A 17,945-nucleotide genomic window follows, 5' to 3' on the forward strand; every position below is an offset into this window, starting at 1 on the left:
TCAGTCAGCTACACAGTAAAGAAAGAGATTCTTAAGTAATTCTCCAATTTAGTAGTCCTAAAACTGAATGCATATATTTAAATTAGAATCGGAATGATTGGAGTTGAAAGGGACGTTAAAGAATATCTAGCTAAGGCTCCATATTGCCAAAAATATCTGGATTTTTAATGCATCTGTTAGTACAGATAATTAAGGTAGATAACTATACTGTACCATAACTTCCTCATATTCTTGATCTTCTTGGTTATCGTCTTCATTTTCATCATCTTCTTCATCTGGTTCAGGTAGATCCTCATCATCATCCAACTCTGCCAACAGAGTACTAGCTCGACAGCTATCCAGAAAATCTATAACATATATATTTATATATTTATTTGCAAAATAAAATTAAAAAAAAGATCTTTTTAAGACAACCTATGAAAATGTAAAATCTTTAACGTTGAGAACACTGAAAAAACAATTCTCACAAACAAAAAGAGAGAACTGAACCACTGCTGATAAAGTATATCTAACAAATGAAGCCTATAACATAGTGTAATTAAGAATAAGCAGAAAGTGCTCGGTTTTTCATTTGCTTTTATCAAACATGTTATAATTCCATTCATTTTAAATTATGAAAGACTAAAAATTAGTAAACCAGTTTATTTTGTCTGACTCTATATTTAGTTTTAAAAGCACGTTAATGACAATTTCCACAATGAATATGTGGTTACATCTCAAATTATACTGTAAGGGACATTTTAAGAGCAACATTTTTGAAGATTTAGTTGTTACTGAATTTCTGTAACTAAAAGCTGAAGCTAGATACAAAGATCAATTTCACCCACCTAGTACTAGCACTTTAAAAAAAATCAGGATTTCCCCCAAATAAACAAAAACAGAAAAGAAATTCACAGTGATCCAAGGCAAACTAAGATAGGGAAATATTGCATTTTTCTTTATACAAATAAACAGTCCAAATACCCTTTGAATCGTTGTTAAGTCCCCAACAGACACTCTAGTGTAACTTCTAAAAATAATTCCTCAGTTGTTTCTATTTTAAGACTTGTAACCTGATCAAAATATCAACACTTAAAACAATAAATGGAGACGGTATATGTGGATATCTTAACCAACTCCAAGTGGCTCAATTCCAATGCCCTGCTAATCTGGTGCTAATCTGAACAGCCAGAACAGACTTAATGATAAGCAAGAAAAAACACAATTTCTAATTACTCATTCAACCAACTTTTTACACAATTTGTGTATCTCTTTTTTCAGTAATCTCCCTCAATCCAATGAGCTTCATATTAGAAATACTTTCCTGCATCTAGTTCTTCTTGACTTCATCAACTTAATTCCTGATTTTATCATTCACCCTTTTTACTACAATCCCCTCTCACATCATTCATATCCTACAAATAACTTCCATCCTAATGCCTGAATTTAGCATATAAATTCCATACAACTTTGAATTTTGTTCCTCAAATCACAATTGTATTCTTTGCATCAATTTCATTTCTGTGTTCTTTCCAATTTCTTGCAATTACTACGGACTGGAGACATTTGGAACCTCAGATACAATTTTTAGTGTACAGCATGTCTAATGGTTGGATATTTTTCAGTGAATACTAGAATGTATCTCATAATGAGCACATAGCATGTTAAATGAGAAAGAACACTGTGATTTTAAGTAGAGGCTTACATGCATACTACATTAAAAACCAGAACAGTTTGATTAAGGTAAAGATTAAGTGCCCAAAATAAACCATACCATAAACAATCATCACGTGATACAGAAATTACCGAATTCATGACCTGAAATCATAAATAATATAATGCTAACAAAGCACTCAAGTACTGCTTTACAAAACTAACACATGAACTCAGCTTCCAAATTCTTATCAGTAAATAGACTACCAAACACAAAAAAATAAAATCATAACAATGGGAAAAATGGAAAAACCATTAATGGGAAGTCTATTTACATCATTTAAAAATGAAACTTACCATATAAAGAATATTCTGCCTCCTGCCCTGTATCGCTCTCACTAGATGTTGATGTTAGGCTAGTAGTTAGAGTATTACTAAGCGACTGACCAACAGATAAAACTGTAGTTGCTGTAGCTACATTGCTGCTGCTAGTAACACTGGATGTAGACATGGTCACTGTTGATGTGGTACCAGTTGTAGTCAGATTAGGAAAACTTTGGGCACCCATAAGAGGAGACGCTATAAAGATATGGTAAGATAAAATAAATGATTTGATGACTTGAAGAGTACAATTCACATGCATGAGTCCTGTGTTGAAAAATATATTTTGGACTGAAAAATTATCTGATGTGGTATTTTACAGTTAAGAATAACAGACTTAGTGGGAAGAGATTCCCAGTGCAGAAGTGCGTGCTACAATGCAGATGTTCATATCTGAGCATATTCTCTTATGTACAGTTAAAACAAATAAAATTATTAAATAAATCCCCACTGTAAATCTGAAATTACACGAACATAAGAAAAGTATTCCTGAAATCTGTTACTCCAATATTGGTTAAAGCCTTACATCTTACTTAAACCACTAACATCAATGAAATTATACAAAGAAAAGAATTTAACCACATACACACAAACAAATTAAGAACAGAACATATGACAAATTTGAAACCTTTTTTTGCATTTTCCTTAACATTCTTAAAGCAACTCTGGCTTGTTATCTTTCACATAATTCTTAGTGCATATATTCATGACGAACTAGCAGTACTGTGAAAAACAGAATTTAGTAATTCATGTTGGATGATTTATATTAAACAAGCAATAACTAACAAGTTACCTTACTGCACATTCAAATATAACATAGTAAATGCATTTTAGGTTAACGATTGAAAGAAAATTCCATTCACCATAAACTCAATAGAAAGAATTTCAGATACTGTACAGATCTGAAACAGTAGAAGTTATGCATAATTATGTATTTACACACCAATCTTAAGAACATCTTCTTGCATTCTTATTTGCAAACACAGATGGTGAATCACATGTTTGCATATGAAAATCTGAGGGGTCACCTGAATTTAAACTTAACGTGTACTTTTTTTCTACCTATTTTTTTCTAAAATTTATCAAATATGAGTTCTACAGTTTCAAAAGTAAACATTTTTGTTATTGCAACTTATCTAAACTGAAGTGTTGCTAATAACTAAAACTAAAATAAAAGTATAATTTCAGACTATTGATGTTTGCAAAGATCACTACTGTTGAAAGACAGTACAATGCAAACCAGAACTCTTCCCTCAAGAGCATTTGATAGCTTTTTGATAAAAACAAACATCATATATTTTTGTTGTTTTATCAAATACTGTGGTAAGAACATAAATACGTAAATAAAATTTAAAAATGCAAACTAAAATCAGCAAAGGCAGGTACTGCATTTGATTTTTTTTTGTTCTGTATGTGGGCAGAAAGGAGCATAATTTAGATTTAGTAAGTTATCAAACCATATACTCATCTGTGTAAACAAGAAAGCATGGAATGTTTTTTTCCATTGACGTTAAGAACTTGACAGTCAATTGTTTAGTATACACATCTTTCATCTACTTAAATTAATAACAGTAAACTCTCTGCTCTTATAAGCAAGAGAAACATAAAAAGCCACTGCCAGCATTTCATCTCAAGATGAAGAACTCAAGAACTCAAGAACTCAAGAACAAGAAGTTGGCTACCATTTAACTCCTGACAAATGCCAATGATTCCAAATGCAATTACTACAGCAAATCTGAAGAGATTTAAATCACACATCATGATTTGTAACACATTTGAATTTGCTCATTTGTTTTTTAACCTTAGCTTATTACAAAGCACCAATATAACTTTGGTGGGATTGCTCAAATTCAGAATCTAATCTTTGTGGGACACGAATTCTGATTTACAGTTTCTATTTGTAGATATTTCCTACGTGAAGGGTAGTTTAAAAGATTTGATTTATTTTTAATGTTAAGAATACAGGAAAAAAAAAAAAAAAAAAAAAAAAAAAAAAAACACCCAAAACCACTTATTTCCAAATTTAACATGGTCATCATACCAAACATGCTTGAAATCTGACCAATATGCTATTAATCACATAACTTCAGAATTAGAGGCACTGAGTATCTGCCTAAAATAACTCACAATCTGACTTTTGTTTTGCTATTTTATTTACATGTTTAATGCAGCTAACAAGCCTTTTTCTCTCCCAGTATCATAATAATACAAATGTGTAAATACATTTTAAAATCCTCCCTCAAGTTAAAACAAACAAACAAAAAAACAAAACAAAACACCCACTATCAACAATTTAAAAACCACTAAAAGCAAATTACACAGAAATTTTAGGAAAGCATAAAATCTTGACAAGAAAATACAGAGTGCTTCCTTCTGGTTAGGTAATTTTACTTCTCCTAACTCATCTACCTCACGAAACATTGAATATCATACCTAATATAGCGCTGGTTAAGTAACATCTCAGATGGGAGTGTTCTTAAAATTCAAAAGAGTGAACTCATAATAAATTTATTATTATTAACTGCTAATATGTTAATCTCACATATAATCTGAGTCAGAAAACAAAAAAGTTGAAGCATGTACATAATCCTACTTAAAATGACATTAACTACATATATCTGTAAAATTAACATGCCTGAAAGATTTGCTAAATCTAAACCTTCATGACAATGGCATTTTTGAACACATGGACAGTATTTGTGTACAGTAGATGACTCAGCCTTCTAGATAACAGGGAATTAGAACAATTTCCTCACTTTTTCTTTCTACTCTGCTCTTCATTCCTGACTTCAGACAAATAATTTGAAATGAATTTGAAATGAAAGAATTTCAAATGAAATATGAAAAACCTGCATTTCCTCAGGTAAATGATAAAAATCAAATAACAGAAACAGGAAGATAGAAGGTGAATGTACAAATTCTGCAGAACAGATGGGACAGAAAGAATATCCCACGCCAGCTATCACTGCCACTGTTTGTTCTTCATCATGAAATAAACACCAAATTCCAATTATTTTACATTTGATGGTACTACAGTGCAATCTGACATCAAGGGGCCATAGAACACTCTCCCATTATCTACAATCTTGTGAGCTCTTCCTCAGTTCTGCAAACTTGCATAATAACAAGGCTGCTCCCTGTGTGTTTCTGTTAGGCCAACACAATCCAAACTCCTTCACTGAAAACCAAAGAAACAAAGAAAAACTTAAAATACAAAAGTAAATATTTCTTACTTACTCGCAGTACTCATGACGTTTCTTCCCAGAGTATTAGTATTGTTATCACTGCTACTTCGGCTTAAATTCATGTTGTTTGTGGCATTGGTACGCGCTATGTTTGCCACTCTTCGTACAAAAGACTCCAGGCTCGAAGTTTCTCGAGATGATAAATTAGGAACGCTTGCACTGGAGCTCATTGGCGCCCCAGCAGCCAACAGAGAGCTAACTGAAAGTCTGTTACTTGCTGAGGAGCTTAGAGGCCGTTGGGATGCTGCTTCTTTATTAGTCAGTTCAGAAACTGAACTAACATCAGGAGAGCTTACACTAACAATTCCCATGGAGATGGCACTGGACTCCCCAGGAGTACGTATCGAATTATCAGGACCTAACTTCCTTTCTGTATTTTCATTTCCCATGTCCGCTGTTAAGGTGCTGGTGCTCGCACTGGAAGATGACCCTACTTCAGCCTGAGGTACATTATCAGCGGAAGACAGAACAACAATTGGTTCGTGGACGTCAGTGCCTGAAACTATATTTTGCTCCATTACACTTTCTGATCTCCGCTCCATTTTGGTCGAACCCAAGCTGATGTCGCTGCTACTGGCCACGCTACACACAGAACTGCTGCTTCCTTTTCTACTTGAGGAGCCTGCAGCAGCAGTCGTCTTGTCTGGACAGTTGTTTTTCACCAAGCTGCTCCATGACTGCGTTGTGCCTGAAACAGTGGATGAAACAGGTTTGGGTGATGCCGCTGAATCAGGGTCGTACCCTGGTGCAAGCTTGAGGTCAAACTTTCCTTCTGCGCCCATACGGTAAGAGTTAGAGCCACCAGCATCCCAGGTGACATCAATCCAGCCTGGAAAGGGACAGGAGTTTGTGAGATCCAGCAGAAAGCAGACAGGAGCGTCAGACAGTAGCTCCACAATGTGGGATCAGCTCCTCATAAGGGCTGCACATCTGAATTGATAAAATTACTGAATAACCCTTAAAGCCAATTAAAAAGGAAGAATGATTATGCAATTTGGCAATGTATTGTGAAAATTAAGGCAGCAAGCATGATCAGCTTCTATCTTCAGGATCCCAGAATCCAGCCAAAAGCAAAGTTTGCTTCAGGAATGAACCTGACCTACTAAGATCTCTCAAATTTTTCTTATTAGATTTTCTAACATCAGAAACAATATCAGTGTAACTTGATTGTAACTGGCAAGAATCTGTAATTCCTGTATGAATATTTTATGTTTTTCTTTGTTCAATACTTGATATACGAGCATTTTATTAAATTGGTTACTTTCAGATTTGATACTTTTTTCCTATATAGTGAACGCAGGAGTTTAATGATACACAGCTTTTTGGCTCAATAATTTAGAAACTCAGGTATTTCTTACTCACAGGAAAAGTCTCAGAGCAGATAAGGACTACTTATTTCAGGCTTGCAAGAGGAATTCTTTTCACAGAAAGTTAAAACATTATACTGGGATCAAAACAGCACTAAAAAGAGATGCTGTTCCTCTTTAACTCCTTCATTAAATGTTGTAAGTTAAACATATTAAAGCTGTAATGATAAGGATAACATGTAAAATTTAGCTAACCAGAATAGAAATGGAGGAAAAAAATCTTTTTACTTCTCTGACACCTACTATAATCTCTGTCATCTAAAACACTTCTTTCAAGTTTTTGTTACTGTGTATTAACTTTACCAAATCTTGTGCCGCTACTCTAATCTATTCCATCATCACTTTAGACTGAAATAGAAGATCACAGGCATTTTTCTGTTTATAAATATCACCCTGGAGGAAGAACATTAAAAAAAAAAAAAAAAAAGATAAAGCTTCCACAGAAGTAGACATCTCATCCCCATGCAAACAGGCTTGTATCACATTTTTCTTTTTTACTTCAGCTACATGACCTACATCTCAATAGTTTCACACCACTGAAGCTCTGAGAGGCGAACTTGCCAAAGAGAAGCTTAAGTATCTTTCTACATTTTAGTGGTATTTCTTACCAAACACAAAAAAAGTTCCACACAGTTAAACAGTATGATTTTTCCTCTTTATGTGTATCTGGATTAGGCATTCTGAAAAAGCACAATTAAATTACTATTCCTTTTTGTACAGTTCCTACTATAATATTAATCACAGACAGTTCAAAACCTGCGCAATTTTTTAAAATATGTAGTACGTGCTTGTTCCTCTTAGTCTTGTTACTTCATTATTATGGCCCTCAAACAACTCCAGATTTGTTTAAAAATGTTAATAATTGCAGAAAAGCCAATGGGATATTAATTTCTAAATTCTATTTGCAAGACAACTGTGGCAGGACTAATAATATGCTGACAGATTTTTCACGTTTTGGAATCATTTCACAAATGAACCTCCATTTCACCTATACTTAATGGAAAAAGTTTACCAGAATGTAGGAACATAAAAAAATTAATTTAGTAATATACTATTCACAAATTAGAGTTAACATCTTAAAAGTGAGAGTGCAGCTATACATCTGGATGACAGGATGGTTCCCTACAGGCTACACTGAATGGCTTTAAAAAGACTCAATTTTTCAAAACATTTTAGATCACTGTATGTTGGACAATACTCAAAGTTTTAAGAAATGACACCTGAAGATCTGACTAAGAACAACTTAAGACTGACCTTGTTTCTGAAACATTTTATGTACACCAAAATAAGGGTAGAGGTGGGGGAAACTGGGAAAGTATGTTCACAGCCCCTTTTGTTGACCTTTCAATATCTCATCCTCTTGAGCAATTACTTCCCTTGGCTGTTGCAGGTTTCAGTTTTCATCCCTTATTAATTTCATTTTTTTAAAATCAACAAAATAACTCAATACCAATGAAGCTAGCAAGGCAGGAAAGGTACAGAACACAACAAAAGTAAAGAAATACTGCAAATGCTAAGCTAGAAGAAATGAAGAATGTAAATGCAGATTTTGCAGCCCCAAAGCTAGATTAATCAGTAAGCATCAACCAACCTGGCATATTTTTATTTTGTTGTAATGAATGCCAATATAACAAAAAACAAAAACAAAACAAACAAAAAAAGAAACAACAAAAAAAAAATAAAGGTCTAAAAATATTTCATTTACAACAATGATTTCTTTTCGATGCATTAATACGGAATTTCACAAATGGACACTACAGTTACAGTACTTAGCTACCTCCTCCCCAAAAGTATCAACTTCCTCAAGACACTAGAGTAGAAATACTATGATGTTACCAATTCCACATACAGATAGCAAATAAAATATCAAAAAGTCATGCAACAGAGATTTACGAATTCAGACAATTTGTACTCACCATTGTGCAACTCTCCTGTAACAGTGCCTTCACCCTGTGGGCTTCCATCCTGATCTCTCCACTTCCAATCAATTCCTCTGATTACTCGAGCTCCTGGAACCATGTATTTCAAAACTTGAGAACGGACCAGACGTCGCTGCCTTCGCAGATTTGCTTCAGCTTCTTTAGCAGCTTTTCCTTCAAGAAATATAAACTGGAATTAAATGACTGGAAAAGTATAGTAATATTGAACAGGGAATAATTTTGAGCTTGTTTTTAAGCAAGTTCCAATGCAAAAGTCGGCCTTTTTTTTTTGTTTGTTTGTTTGATCTTATTTGTATACTTTATGCTCATTAGTATTTTAAGGGAACAAAGAGGATATACACATTACTTTTCTTACCCAACTGGTCTTCACATACTCCGTTCACAGTGCCATAAAGTTCAAATCCAGACAGTGAGAGGTAGTGTGTTTGCCCACTGGCATTCTTTCCCATCTGTTTTATTCTAACATGCCTCCAACCTTGTTTCTCATCCTTTGGAGGATCTAAAGGCCATGTTGCTGTAGACCTTCAAATTTGTTAGAAAAAAGTATGGGTAAAGAGAATTTTTTTTTTTATTTTTAATTTTTTTTTTTAAACATAACACTTCAGTATTAGAATCAAACAAATCATAACATTGATCCTTTATGGATAAAAATCATAAAGCTGCCAAGAACATAAGAAATAACAATAAGAAAGTAACATTAGGACCAAATTCTGGATGAGTGCTGGTGTTACTATTTTCTTTAAAAAAAATAAAATAAAATTACAAAAAGTGAATTCAGAATGACAGAGAAATATAAATTACATTACATGAACCATACACAGAACTTATGAATCACTTATGTTCCAATCCATCCTTGGTAATCTAGGTCACTCCTTTATGTAACTACGCATTGTATCCACGACGCGCATATAATTAGAACACACTCAAGTATGTTTTTAACTGAGCACAATTTCATAAAAGCCAGTAAAATGCACTGACATACCCTGGTTCGTTGAGACTACAGTCATCAACATGAGTATACAAAGTAGTCCAGTTCTGTCCATCCTTAGATACCTGGAAAACCCAATTTCTGAGAGCAGATCGTCCATAACCTCGAGCATGGCGTAATGTGTAAGCTGATGGTATAACCCAAAGGCCAAGATCTATGGCAAACCAAGCATTCTTATCATCATTAGTATGACAATTGAGAGCTGAACTGTCACGGCTTAGGATGTCTTCTAAACGGCCATAAGGCAGATTTCTTCCTTCTGAGGATGTAACCACTACTAACCCATAGGCAGCTGGATTTACCCACTCATATGCAGTTCTATATTGAAAAGAGAAATGTACTGTTCAATTATTACTTACATTAAAACATAGATATCACTAACATTTGACAGTTTACTGTAAATTATTGACTACAGCATTTTATTACAAACCAAAAAGTTAATATCACCTTAGATATTTTAAAAACTTCTCTAGAATGATCCAAACACTTTACTTTGCTACAGCAGCTAACAAATATCCAACCATCCCCACCCTTTCATTTTACTTTACCCATTCATACAAACTAATTTTCAAGCTGCCTTCAGATACATTTTTCTATTATTCAAGAAGAGTCAAAAATAATTCTACTGATCAACAGTAAAAGCAAAGATAACTCTCTTCTTAAAAAAAAAAAACAAAAGTAACAGACTTCATTACAAATTTTCATTTTCCCCCCACTGGATGTTGTTCATTACATTGGAATTCAAAATATTTAGCTTAAAGAAACTCACTTCGCATTTGTCCCAATCCAGTAAATAATTCCATTTTCATCAAAATCATGTTGATGCCTGAATACAAATGTTTGGCCTTCACGTAGTTTTCGTACAAAAACAAATGAAGCCCTATCAAAGTCGTACCACTGCTTTGCAACCTACATATAAATGCAAAAATAATAATAATAATTAGGGATGAAAAATGCAATTATTCCTTTGAGCTGGGTGCATAGTATGTTGCTCACCATTTTTAGAAGATACTGTTCTAGAGATTCAACAGTTGCCAACGGCTCCATCTTTAGCATTCTGCCAGTTCGATCTATCAAGGCTGTCTCCCCTGACGCACGTTCCAAACGAAACCTCAAACGCCTTGTCAATATCTGAAAGAGTATCTCAACATTAATCCAAGCTTTACTGTCCAAGTTTTGTAGTTTTAAGAAAAGCAGTATATTTTACTACAGCAGTTCCAGTGGCTTATCAGATATATTTCTGTGCAATTTAAGAAATCTATATTCTAATTTTGTGCTTTAAAGCGTAATCCATTTCTGTTGCCCCAACAATTCTTCAATAACAGTCAACATATAAGTCAACTAACTAGATATCAAGTAAATATTTTCATATTTCCTGTCTGTTCATAATTTTAATTTCCAAATTATAAGAACTATAGTAATAATAGAAAACTTGGAATACTGAGTTCAGCTCAGGGGTCCCCAAGCTTAAAAAGAACATGGATCTGTTGGAGTGAGTCTACAGGAGGCCATGAGAACAATCAGATGGCTGTAGGACCCTTTTTGTGAAGACATGCTGAGAGAGCTGGAGTTGTTCAGCCTGAAGAAGACTCCAGGGAGATTTCATAGCAGCTTCCTAGGACCTAAAGGTAGCTTACAAGGAAGCTCCACAGGGGCCTCTTCATCAGGGAGTGCTGGGATGCGACAGGGTAATAGCTCTCAGATAAAGCAGGGTATGTATAAATTAGAAATTAGGAATTCTCCACAAGGAGAACAGGAAGGCACTGGAAGAGGTTGCCCAGAGAAGCTGTGGATGTGACACTCCTGGAAGCGTTCAAGATCAGGAGCAACCTTATCTAGTGGAAGATGACTGTCCACAGCAGGGAGGTTGGAATTATACAGTCTCTAAAGCCCTTTACAAGCCAACCCACTCTATGACTCTAAGAAATTCATGTAATGTTTATATACAGACACACACAAAAATACATATTTTTTTTTCCTTCAAATTGAAGCTTTCCTGTACAAAAATCTACTAATCATACAGCTGAGATAATACCATACTGAGCATACAGGAGACCTTTAAACTATAACCGCCCATCTTCTGGCGTCATAAATGAACATGTTTTATAGTTGCCTTCAACAAACCCTTCTTTTTGGATACAATTACAATCTAGTTATGAAGATACTCATTGGGGAACATATTCTTACATGAAAAGAACATTCAAGGACGAAAAAAAAAAAAAATCACTATCACTATTACTTCACAATATGAAAGAAAATCAAAGCAGAGGAAGATCCACACATTAGGGAAGGTATTAGAGCAGTTAAATGCTAAGAACCTTGTTGTTATTTAGTTAACTTTATCCAATTTACAAGAGTGTATCTCATACAATTTTCATGCATGTAATTCTTCCTGAAATCCACATAAAATATTCAGTTGTGTAACAATATACAATACTGTGTGATATCACTGTACATTTACCTGAAGATTGTAAGTAGATCCTGGTGTATCATATAAGTGAAGAGGTAGACGTTCAATAGATTCTAACACTGCTATTAATTTCCGAATTAATGCAACTGCTGGTCGACTGTGAAGGTGAACAGTTACTAGGTTATCACATATACAAGAAAAAAAATCCATAATATTTCAGTGAATAGTGTCTACATGTAGCAAATATTTCAATATGCTATTTCTACTGGTGTAGCTTGAGTTGTTCACCTTTGGCATCCAGTCTGGCTATAGCACAGTAAGAAAAATACTACCTTGCAAACAGTAATGAGCAAAAAATGCCACCTCTGTATTTGTCAACAGATGCACATTCATCAGTTGCAGATGCACATGCATCATCTTGCAGATGGATGTAATTAAATTTTTCTTTTCTCCTAATTACCACTTCAATACTTAGTGATAAATACAGCCTTTTAAGACCAATTCTCTATTTAATCACAGAAATCACAAAATTGTAATGGAAAGATATCGAATTTGCCTTCAAACTTTTTTAAACATACATTCTTTAATCACAAATGCTTGTTATGTTTTTTTGGTGTTTTTTTTTTTTTTCTTTTAAACCTACCTTTCATCATCTTCATTTTCACTGAACGCTGTTTTGAATACATTTATTCTTTCTACTAGTTGACTACAGTCTTGTTTCATATCTAAATCAACATTCTAAGAGAGAGAAAAATAAATAAATAAATAATATATATATATATATATATATATATATATCATCTAATACAGTGCAACACATTCATTCTTTATATTGGCATACTACCCATTTAGGCTTACTGAATTCTCTTTTCAAAAACCTTTATCTCTAAAGCTAAACAATACCAGCCATTAGAAATGATCACGGTTAACTGAAAGACATTTAGCAGCATGTTTGAACTGAAGCAATCTGTAGTGATAGTACATAATTAATGGGTCAGATCATTGACTGGTGCAATGCCACTTGATTTTCATCAAGACAAAAAAAAGACATAATAGATCTTTAAATTATGGCCCATGTCTACACATTCTTTCAACAGTTTTTCTTCAGAGACTTATGTTCTGTAAACTCACATTATTTAAAACTGTAAGCAATGATTGAACTAATCCACTGCTGCACATTTCATATGGAGAAATGGTATTCTCATCCTTCAAAAGTACAATTAAGTTTTCCAAAGCAGTCTTCATCAAATCTCTCCAAGTGTTTTCTCCCTCAATACACTGAAAGACAAGAAGACAATTACAGTGAAACAAGGCAACAGTTTTTTCACCTGGGTCTTTTGAGAAGTAATATCCCAGTAATGCACATAACTGCACAATAAGAAAAAAAGCTTCACCAAAACACTCCACCCCGCACACAAGATCCCACTACAAAAACATTGTTCAGTTATCACACTGTGCCTTTCTTTTACATAATTACATAGACGAATCTAAATGTTAGTACGTGAAATCTACTAACATCACATATTATAGAATAAAGGAGATATGATTACCTGTCTGTTTGTATGAAGTTCCCATGCAGACTCTAACTGTGTTGCTATATTCCTCAGTGTTACAACAACTCCTCGAGGCATGCTTTCAACAGCTTTAAAATGATCATCATATAAATCTCTTGCCATAGTGCGTACCTACAAAAGGATTTTCATTATGTGAATGAGACCTCTTTATTATTCAAGATTCCAGAAACAAACCTATCATACAACATACATCATAAGATGAAAAGGCTGTGAAAGGAGGAAAACATAAGGAAATAAGCAGAATCTTACTGAAAGTTACAGAAATTAAGCTTTAACAATCACCAAAACATTCCAACCAACTACACAACTTCCATCAATTCAAAACAACTGGAACAAGAAATAGATGTATCATGCATTATATACACCAGTAACTTTAAAAAATAAGAATAAAAAAATTCACAAAAGACAGTTAAGTTGATCGCAACACCAGCAGAACTGTATTTCCTTACAATTTAAAAAAAATAAATTGTTTTTCTTTAAAAGAGTACAGCAAATGAAACGCTCTGGACTAAAGCAGCTGCAAAACTGCTTTGTTGTAAGTTTGGTTTTCCAGCTGTCCCCTTCAACCTTAAATTGTGTATAGCTGAAATTAAAGAGTATCTTAAACCCCTAAGAGAAAATTATATCTCATACACATAATGAAAAATAAAACAAAGTCAATTAAATTTTAAATATAAAACTCATAGATGTTTGCCAACCTTCTGTTTTGTCTTCTCCAGTTTAGATTTTAACTTCCTTCCTCTTTTGCCAGTCCAACCAGTCACAAATTCTGATCCTGCAATGTATTTTTGGAAACGTCACAATTTCCCACAGGTGTGTAAAACAAAGAAACTACCTGCTATATATGTGCTCCTACCTGTGCATCATACATACCTACATACTTACCCAGAGAAGTTTCAGCTGTAAATGAATGCTTTGTTCCTCTGTTAGATTCAAACACAAAGCCTGGCAGATCTTCTTTCAATATTGTAGCTTGCTGACCATCTGAATTGTGGATAGCGATTTCTCCTTCTTTTAAACAGGTAAGTGACCAATTTCCCACAGTAAGTTTAGTTGGCCCAGGTGCTGATAAAATTGGCTGACTTGCAGTAGATGGCTTTACTTGGCTTCGAGCTCTTTGCAGTTTCTCTAGGAATTCACTCCTACTTTCTAGTTAAAAAAACAAAACAAAACAAAAAAAACAAATATTTTTCTTTCTTCTAACAATTGATTTCACTATTACGTATCTCCCAAAAGCAAAATAACTGAGCACATTCAATGCAAAATTAAGTTTGAAATTAAAAGTTGTATTTTAAAATTCTTCCCACTACGTATTCCAGCAGTGATGCATTCCCCAATCACATCAAAATGGACCACAACTCTTTATACTAACATCAAAGAAATCCATGATAAGCTTCATTAAAATAATTTAAATCTCATTATTGCCAGCATGAACTACTCATGTTTCTGAAAAAGAAAACTAAATGAATCTTCCAACTGGAAAAGAGCAATCAACTACATTTAGAGCAAGTGGAGGAAAAAAAAAAACATTGAAGCTGTATTTAAAAAAATGGAAAAAATATCACAAAAACTTGAGAGAACATGATGATACATGTGTTAAAACTTAAATAACAGCTACTTGTTCAGATTATCTGTCACATCAACAAAACAAAATATTTTTACAAGTTATATTAAAGTTTTAAATTATCTCCTTTGTAGAATTTCTACGTTCACCACCTCTGAGAGAAATACGAACTAAATCTAACGGTACCAAACAAGAACTGATTAGAAGAAGGTATTTTTCTAGAGATAACGGATAAAGAAACAGGCTCATATCCTACTTTTTGGATGTGCAGGTCATCTAGCTTGAAACTATTCTGAACTACTTGATTTTTAAATTATATTTTGATATTGCCATAATCAAAAGAGTGCACATGCGACAGTAGAAACGCTAGTTAACGTAATTCCAGAATATCTGATGAAATCATAATCACGTTTGTAACCCATAAATACATAAAATTGCTGTTTTCTGTCTGCTGCAATGACTTACAAGCTATATTTTTTAAATTTGCCATCTTTTTCTGCTACTTAATACATTTTAAAAAAAAAAAAATCAACAGTCTTCTATATGCAAAAATAAATATGCACTACTGAGGCATATCACTCTTTAGTGCTTACAATTTGTAGCACCCAGTGAAGTTAATTAAAAAAGAAATAAAAATCTGTTAATGAAGCTCTTACAAATTTCTGTTAAGTATACTTTTACCTATTATATTGTACATCACAGTGAAAGTGCAGTTATTATGCATAGTTGGAAATAATTTTGGGGATCCTTTAGACAAAATTTTGAAACTCATTCAAAAGAGCTGCCACTGAATTTCAATTTTTGCATTGAATTTTTTTTTTCCCTAAGAATTCAAACAGACAATTATTAAATTAAGGTAGAGAGCAGTGGGGAAAGACCTTCCACAAACATTTGAAGTATACACACTTCTCCACATTTCCCCCCATCATGCAATACACACCAACAAATTCCATTAGTCAACCCACTATACCCCTGCCAGCCATTGAATTACTAGAAAGTATACCATGGGATTAATCAGCAGTGATTTAGGACAGCACAACATACTGTACAGTTCAAGACTTAAAGAAGCTATTCTGAATCAATGCTGTGTTGTAGGATTTTTAGTTAAATCTTAAACACTAGTTTTGTATCTCAAGAGAAAGAGGCTGCTGCACATGCTTAACAGGTTAAACATCAAGCAATGACACTGCAACGTCCGCACTCCTTAGTAGACATCTGCTTGACAGAAAAAAAATAGAAAAAAGCCTAATTTAACCCTAGTTTAGCTACTTCTCTTCCATAATAACCATGCTAGAGATCTTGTTCAGAAATTTGGTATATCTACTCAATAATTAAAGAAAATAAAAACTTAAAAAAAAAAAAAAAAAAAAAAAAAAAAAAAAAGATTGATAGGAACAGGCATATAATCTTAAATTGACAATCTAAGTTCTCTTCACTCCTATTCAATTACTCTTCTATAGAAACAGTAAAATTCCATCCCATTCCACTAGTTGGAAGGAAGCAAGCAGAAGTTTCATCCAGGAGATATGATGATTAAGAAATGAGTCTCGTTGATTTCTTAGAATTATGTTGTATGATTAGATCTGTCTATCAACACAACTGTTTGCCTTGTTTAAAGGATTTGAGAATACACCTTGTCAAAAAAAATTCAGAAGTGCTTTCCAGTAGTGTTATAATCTAGAAACGCACCGTATCTCAACTTGTCTTCACATCTAAAAATTGAGGGAAAATGACATTGGCACTTCATTTCTGTCCTGAATCGTAATACAACATGTTCTGTTATTTCACCCTACAGCTTGCTGAAAACGTAATATCATAAAGCATTTCACATCAGTTGGTTCATAAACGTATGAACTGCTGCAAAAAAGATTAAACAAAAAGGAAGGGATGTTTTCACCATATCAAGTCGCATCCATAACAAGTTGCATACTCTGGACAGAAAATTTAACAAAACTCTGTACATTGCCAGTGTATAAGGTCTGTTCCCTTATCGTCTCTCCAACAAACAATTAAGACACTGTAATTTGTTTCCCAGTCTTGATGAGAAACTTTCTGTTACTTTATCTCCAAACACATGCAATTTCATTCTGCTAGCTAGAAGCAAACAACAGATTGCCATTTCAACCTGCTTTTCCTCAGACAGCCACTACAAAGTGCTTTTAATGACTGGGGTGAAAAATTAAGTATGCAAAATTAAGAAGAAACAAAACAAAACAAAGTTAATACACTTCCACTGGCAAGATGTTCACTTTACACAACTCAACAAGGAAGTCAAGTTACGGTCACATGCTATCTCATGAAAAGCATCACAATTAACTGACCACCTTCCACCTGTTTACTTCCTTTACTATTTAGTAAGCCAATTCCTGCAAAACAAAATAACTCCAATCAAATCATATAAATAAATAAAATAATCTCAAAACTTAGATTTGAACTGAGAAAATACTACCTGAACTATCAGATCCTCCCTCTGGGCTTCCGCTGGAGTACATGGTGGCCAGTTTTCCATCCAAGATAAATCTGAACCATCCATTACTACCATTAGACAGTTCCAGGGCTGCAGCATCACTCCAGATGTACAAGCAGTCCCTTCCCCTAATGATTGACCAGTCTCTCCAGTGATATGGTTTACCCTGCTGCAGCTCCTTCGCATCCTCCTGTGGTTCATCCTCCTGTTAAAAAAAAAATGTATTTAAACAAAAAGCACACAAACAAAAAACACCACAGAAAAACAAAAACGCAATACAAAATTTTTTAAAAAGATTTAAGTATAAAACAAACTAAACCCTTCTGCCTGTAAAATACATCTTTGAAAGCATTCATTAACAGAACTACTTCAAAGAA

General features: G+C 33.8%; 1 protein-coding gene across 1 annotated transcript in view; it reads right to left on the reverse strand.

The window, feature by feature from the left end:
* The window catches only part of HECTD1 (HECT domain E3 ubiquitin protein ligase 1), a gene marked incomplete at both ends in the record, with an annotated part of 54,050 nt that overhangs the window by 13,112 nt on the left and 22,993 nt on the right, over positions 1-17,945 (reverse strand). Inside the window, 15 exons of the mRNA XM_079537456.1 lie at positions 214-347; positions 1,990-2,211; positions 5,251-6,087; positions 8,542-8,718; positions 8,921-9,087; positions 9,548-9,871; positions 10,323-10,462; positions 10,550-10,684; positions 12,015-12,120; positions 12,607-12,701; positions 13,095-13,241; positions 13,514-13,648; positions 14,236-14,312; positions 14,423-14,686; positions 17,551-17,773. Of these exons, the coding sequence (XP_079393582.1) occupies positions 214-347; positions 1,990-2,211; positions 5,251-6,087; positions 8,542-8,718; positions 8,921-9,087; positions 9,548-9,871; positions 10,323-10,462; positions 10,550-10,684; positions 12,015-12,120; positions 12,607-12,701; positions 13,095-13,241; positions 13,514-13,648; positions 14,236-14,312; positions 14,423-14,686; positions 17,551-17,773 (3,183 nt within the window). The remainder of the gene's footprint in view (positions 1-213; positions 348-1,989; positions 2,212-5,250; positions 6,088-8,541; positions 8,719-8,920; positions 9,088-9,547; positions 9,872-10,322; positions 10,463-10,549; positions 10,685-12,014; positions 12,121-12,606; positions 12,702-13,094; positions 13,242-13,513; positions 13,649-14,235; positions 14,313-14,422; positions 14,687-17,550; positions 17,774-17,945) is intronic.

Source organism: Tetrao urogallus (genome assembly GCF_951394365.1).
Source record: "Tetrao urogallus genome assembly, chromosome: 6".
In the NCBI taxonomy this organism is placed as follows: Eukaryota; Metazoa; Chordata; class Aves; order Galliformes; family Phasianidae; genus Tetrao; species Tetrao urogallus.